The sequence below is a fragment of the Epinephelus fuscoguttatus genome, linkage group LG12, assembly GCF_011397635.1.
Source record: "Epinephelus fuscoguttatus linkage group LG12, E.fuscoguttatus.final_Chr_v1".
In the NCBI taxonomy this organism is placed as follows: Eukaryota; Metazoa; Chordata; class Actinopteri; order Perciformes; family Serranidae; genus Epinephelus; species Epinephelus fuscoguttatus.
Window position 1 is genome coordinate 30,012,528 of NC_064763.1, and position 6,883 is coordinate 30,019,410.

General features: G+C 38.8%; 1 protein-coding gene across 1 annotated transcript; it reads right to left on the minus strand.

Annotated features, from left to right (window-relative positions):
* Window positions 1–283: 283 nt before the first annotated feature.
* On the minus strand, window positions 284–2,496 carry LOC125898624 (olfactory receptor 2A12-like). The gene is given in 7 exon segments (XM_049592469.1): window positions 284–565; window positions 679–982; window positions 1,070–1,247; window positions 1,465–1,688; window positions 1,772–1,803; window positions 1,805–1,871; window positions 2,405–2,496. Coding segments are annotated over 7 exon segments (1,179 nt in total).
* Window positions 2,497–6,883: the final 4,387 nt, after the last annotated feature.

Sequence of the window (6,883 nt, forward strand, 5' to 3'; positions counted from 1 at the left end):
GCCTCTTCCTGCTGTATTGCACACCACATTTTAAGAACAAGAAACTGACACTGGTGAATGAAAAATGGTTTTCTATTTTAGAATAAAAGCAGATACACACAGATAGCAGGACAAAAGGAGGGGGACAGACTTATGCCTGGGTTTTCCCACTAAAACATTTTTTTGTATAATCAAACAGTCTATTTGACCTCTTTCTATGTATATTACCATATAGATTCATAAATTGTCATACAAGCATTTATTCACATCAGAATCACGGATTATTTGTCAGTGTGACACAGAGTCAGGCAGCGACAACTTGGCCTTGCTTCATAGGCCTAATGCACTTTCGTCTCTGGACCCAGCGTGTGAATATTTGCCTGATCTCCTTGGTTCTCAGACAGTAGATGAATGGGTTGATGAGTGGAGGGAAAAGACTGTAGAGGAGGGTGGTGGCTATACGCTTGTCAGGGGTCATTGTCAGATTAGGGAAGAAAGGTGTGGAGTAGACGAAGAAACGTGGTATGTAGTAGATAGAGATGATACAGCCCTGAGTGGCACAGGTAGAGAAGGTCTTCATTCTGCCCTGAGGAGAGCAGCAGTAACAAGAAGAAATAAATGATAAATGAAAGTATCTGGCTTGATCTGACAAATGTACAAGATGCAAAAATACACCATTATCTTAGAGTTGAAGCTCACCTGTCCACTGGCCATTCGCAATACTGAGATGACGATGCAAATGTAGGAAAAGATGATGAAGGCTAAAGGAACATAAAGGATGAACATGGCCCCGGCAAAGGCGGCGCTGAATTGTCGGCTGGGGTCCCCGCACACTAGAGCCGTGAGAGACATGGTGTCACAGAAGGCATGTATGATTTGGTTGGGCCCGCAAAACGGCATCATGGCAAAGTTGATGGTGCTGATGCCAGGAAAGATGTGTGCAACCATCCAGCAGAAGAGCGTGAGGCCTGTCATGGTTCGGTTTGTCATCCGCATCGGATATCTAGGGAGGTTAAAAAAAAAAAAAAAAAAAAAACAGATTAGAATTACTCCAGGGTTTAGAGGTTAGACTAACTGTTTTGTTTTTCACCTAAGGGGAAAGCAGATGGCCAGATATCGGTCCAGGGCCATGGTCAGTAAAATGAGGGAGTTCAAGGAGCCAAAATAGTGGATCATGTGCTCTTGGAAGAGGCAAGTGTGAAAGCCAAGACTCCCATCATTCCACCAGTAGCGAGCGATTAGTTTGGGTAAAGCCACTGTGGCAAAGCCTGTAGGAAAAGAGAGGAGGTGAAAAGAAAAATGAGAACGGACAAGACAAAGCAGATCTAGGTCACAAGGTCAGCAACAGGAATTTGTACAATCAATGACACCATCAATATTTGTTTTTCTCTTTAAAATAGCCAAGTGATGCCTGTTGGGAGCAATATTTTCATGAAAGCTGTAGCTAGTGATACACTGCATCCTGAGAGCAGGAGATGTAATCACCAGTGTCTGAGAGGGCCAGGCTGACCATGACGATGTACATGGGCTTCTGGAGAGTGTGCTCCAAAGCAAACACCACCACCAGCAGAAGGTTGCCTGCCACTGTGGTCACATAGAGGAAGAAGAAGAACCACGCCACCAGGTCAAAATACCCCGGCTGGAGACTTGGGAAGCCCACAATGATAAACTCTGACACTCGGGTGTAGTTCTCATCCACCTGAAACATACTGAAGCCAGAGTTAGGCAGATACAGTGCAGCACGTGACTGAGAAGGAATGTGTGATAAACTGAGGCTGACATCAGAGCTTACCTCACCTGACTGCCTTGACAGTGTGACCCACGCGGGCAGCAGCCTCTCAGTTTTATAAAGATTTTGTGGCAGGCAGGAAGCGCAAAGTGTGCTGATACAACTGTGTCCCAGTAGAGGCAAAAAAGCTGAGATGGGTCCCAACAGTTTTCTGCAAAACTTCACTTATGCACTATAAAAAGTTATTCATGGGTTTAGTGGATAACTCTTAAAACAAAGATGTTTTTCAGTATTAAAAAATTACATTCGTTTCATTAACGTGTTTCAGTCAGTCAGCAACTTATTTTAAGAAGTTGGTCAAAATACGAACATGTTTGATATTTTTGAGTGGGATAGAATCCAATAGATAAGTCAGAATATCTTAAATAGAATAGTTTGACCACTTTTGGATAAATATTAAGTTGGTTCAACTTAATTACGTTTTTCAAGTTCAAAGCAAATCATGTTGGTTGCACTAAACTAATTGAGTTTGTCAGATTATGAAAGTTTGAACTACGTAAAAAGATGCATGCAAATTGTTACCTTCATTTTTTAAAAGTTAAACTGGTGTGTTATTTTTTAGAGTGTGGCTGACGTATAGTCAGGGTGTTATGATGGACACAATGTGGTGTGCCATTTTTCTTGTTTTTATGGTACTGTAAAGCAGGGGCGGACTGGCCATCTGGAGGTTCTGGAGAATCACAGAACGGCCGGTACTCCAGGACGGCCAGCGGCCGCCACGCAGTCATCACCGTTTTTCTTGGGGTTTTTTTTTTTGTTTGTTTGTTTTTCCTTTTTCTTCCTGATAATCTACTGTTCCATGTCCAGTCCGCTAGGTGGCAGCCTTGAAATTGGATGCCAGCCGGCCCATAGATATCTATGAGCCGGCCGGCCGCCAATCAAATTGAAGAAGAACGAAGCGCGTACCGTATGCGCACTAGTCTGGGGCCGTTAGTGGCCGTTTTGGTAAGGAAACGGAACCAGGGCGAGTGAGACAGGATCCGGAATTCAATGGATGTGCCTTTCCGTAAAAATAAAAACACCAAGCTAATAAAAATGCAGTGAAACTTTTAATTTAAAGAATATAATTTACAAGAAAAGCCCCAAGCCATTAAGTTAATCAATTTTCTTACACCCCTCATCACCCCAAATCGATGGTGCGCCAGAATTTAAAGTTTTACGATGGTGAACACTTTTAGTTTGGTGAAATTGGTGAATACCGCATCCACTCCCTAGACCGGAACCAGAATCCAGACAAAATTCAGAGTGAATAGACACCAGGCTCTTCGCTTGAAGAGCCTGGTGTCTATTCAGGCTATATGCGCACCGGTTGTTGTAAGCTGGGCCGAGTCAAAGTCCAGGGCTGTTTTTTAGTCCCAGTCCACCCCTGCTGTAAAGCATGTAACATTGTGGTATGGTAGAAATTTTTTTATTAAAATGCAGAGTAGGCCCTGCTTCACCTACTTTATATTTAGCCTCTAAAAGATTAAACATAGAAACATCTTTAGGTGAGCTTGCAGCTTGCCCAGACATTAAAAAACAAAGCAATAATCCAAGTAAAAACAAACACACACACACAAATATAATACAAATATACATACATACAGGATAGTCTGGACAAAATATAGACCTACCATATGACAGTTGATGAAATATACAGAGGGTACGCTGCATATACTGTGAGCTTTCACATACTTGTACTGTTCAGAGAAAAGTAGGCTGTTATATTGTTAAATATGTCTAGTCTAAGTTCAAGTCCAGTACGCCTGTGTTGCCCTACATACTCAAAAACACAAAGGTCGTACTTTGCTTTATTTGAGGTGTTTTATCTAACTTATGTTTCACTTTGACAAGAGGAAAGGCTTCAATGATTGAGGGCTGACAGTGCTGTAAAATGTATGGACTATAACTCATTGGGCATAACCAAGCTCCCAGGAAGTGGTGGCAGTCCAACTCTGTGCATCACATTGCATGAGGCAAATGGGGGTTTACACCAGATTGACTAGGTTAGATTAGATAGTCTTTATTGTCCTCAAGGGGCAATTTATTCAACACAATCAAAATCATGCAACATCTACATCATGAAATACTACAGTACATATAACATACAATATATAGATATCACCACAATATGAATTGCAATGAGATGCAGTGTTCAGAGTCCAATACTACTTAAATAAAAAGGCAACTTGATTAAAAACCCAACTGATACTGACTGATTCACTGAGGTAGCCTATCTGTGATAAAATAAAGTGATTATCTAGCACGAGTCATGTGAAATTTGATGTTTTTTTTTCAATATAAATATCAATATATAGTATGTTGGCCTTTTATTTTGATCAGCCCAAACACTTTTACTTTACTTGACTATTTTAATCTCATGTCACTTTCCATATCTACTCTACGACTTTTAACTCCACTAAAAAATTGATTGACTTCAGTTAATTGTTACTTTACAAATTAATATTTTTGCACACAACCCATAGACCTAGAAAATCTACAAGTGCAGCTGAAACAGTATGAAAACTGATTAGAAAATTAACTAATCATATATATGATAATATGTGTGTATGTGTATTTTACATATTTAAACATTTTTTTTATGTTATTTGATTTTTTTAAATTTAATTTCATTTGTTTCACATACATTATCAACAAAACAAAAGAGAATAAAAATATTTCAGTGCATGTGAGGGTGTGGTAGAGACCTGCACAGGCTTATATGAAAACCATCCAGAAGATATAGAAGTGGTAAAATACAACAGTCAAAAATGTCAATACATTTTAAACACTATAATTGAGAAAATGTTCACCATGTAAGTATACAGTTAATATTCTAAAATAAAGCAATTGCCATATACCAACAGCACATGCAACAGATCCCAAGAGTGACCAATGTTGTTGTGAATCAAATCATTTACAGCAATGATTATTTTTGATGAAGTCATAAAACAAAATTCTGCACTAAGTGCTTTAGCTTTAGATATTTCAACACATTTTCCATAATGTACATTTACTTAAGCACCACTTTCAATGCAGGACTTTTACTAGTTACAGGGTATTTTTAGTGTGGTAGCCTACTTCCTCCACCACTGGGCCTGCTGATGATGCAGTTTAATCTGCATCTTGATTTGACACACCTGTCAGGTAGATGGATTATGTTGGAAAAGAACAAGTGCTCACTGCTCACAAACACAGACTTTTAATTTGTTGTTGTTTAATTTAAATATGTGAAAAACTGGAGCAAAACCAAACAAACATCAGCAAAAAACAACAACATAAAAAAAAACACAACAAGCAAACAAAAAAGGCGTAGTTTGCCCTTATTAAATATGCCGCTCTGCTGCCGGTGGACTTGTCCGTGTTTGTGTTTGGTCACGTGCAGTAAACACCGACCGTTGCATGTGAACGCGCTCGCGACTGCATTGGGGAAAAACGGAAAATAACTGCTGATTTCCGGATTTACCGAGTTCATGAACACCGCCGTGGGGCCGTTTAACGTGTTTGCTTGTGGGACTTCGTGAAGCCAGGTGATGAAATATATTCAGGGTATGTTAAATTTGCTTCGCAGTACAAGGCAGGCCTCGGTTTAATTTATTAACTAGATACAAAACCTTTGTACCTGGACGAGAAAGAGTTACTACATTAGCTTGTGTTAGCATGAACTGCTTCAGGTGTCAGTTAGCTAGCCGACTGTGTGTGGAGAAAAATGTAATTTCACTGCGTCACAGAGCTGAAACGAAACGTCTATAAAATAATTAGTCAGCCATTAAAGAACTGCAACAATTTACTTTAAATAAATTTCCCAAGCAAATAAGTTATGCGAAACTTTCGCTAGCTTTAGCCACCTGGTAGTGAAGATGTCGTTGTATGTCCAACTGACAATTTAAAATGTCTAGAGCGTCATAAATACACAGGTGACAGTAATAATGACTAATTATTTATGAAATTAATTACACCTGTGCTTTTTAAGTAATAAGTCAAAATGTCATGAAAAAGGCTTATAAGGTAAGCTGTATGTTATGGCATGCATACTAAATACACATACTATATGCACATACTAAATACATATATTCATACTGTTTTTAGTTAAGCTAACGTTATATTACACATTAATGTTACTTGATTTGGGGTCCATCCTTTTAAGCTTTTGAGCTTAGTTTGGCGTTTGTTTTTATGTTTAACTGTCTCCTGCTTGTGTTTGGTTTGTGATTGTAGCTGTCATATAAAGTCATTTACTGTAAGGATCAATTAAGTATATGTCAGTATGGTAGGTAAAATTATATCCTGTCACATTGTGTTTTTAAATACATTCTCAAGTTGTGTTGCCCTGTGGTTAATGTTTCTCCTTAGCCAATTTGGATGTCTGCCCACCAACTGGAAATGTATCAGTCTACATTTATAATCTGCATTACCCAGTTCATATGCTCTGTTTCTGCTGGATGTGAAAGAAACCAACTGTTTGCCAACACATTAGTCATAATTTAATAAGTGGGCGATGTACAGATGAGTGACAGGTTATCCGTCAGCTTTTTCTGACAGCCCCCTTGTGGCCAAAATTGTATTCATCTTTAATAATTAAGGTCAGTTTGTAGGAGCAGGGTGCTGGCCTGTGCTGACTCTTTTTTATACTTTGTATTTGTCAAAATTATTGTCTCTCACACTGTTTTGGCTACTTCTAATTAAAACATAAGGAGATGGGAAGTGCCGATCTTGACATAATAATAGCTACTGTATGTCCCTCCCACCCCACCATCACAACATCTCAAATAACAAAAACAAACAAATTAATTGTAACAAACCCCAGGCCAGACAGTGGTGAAGCTTACTGCTGTTTTCAAAAGTCTTTATTATGTTCAGCCATCATCCATATTATTTGAACACCGTAATAAGCTTTCTCTTCTGAATCACCTTTTTTGTTTTCTTCAAAACACCTTTCCTCCAGAAAAAAAACCCATTTCTTCAGAAAACACTGGAAGAGCTTGTTCCCATTCCAGCTGGGCGCTTAACTGTGCAAGAAACAAGAGCTTGATATTGCAATAATAGATATGAAAGTAACATTAAAAATAATACATACACACATGATTATTGCAATAAATAAAGAGGAGCAAAGTAAATAATATACAGTAATTAAGA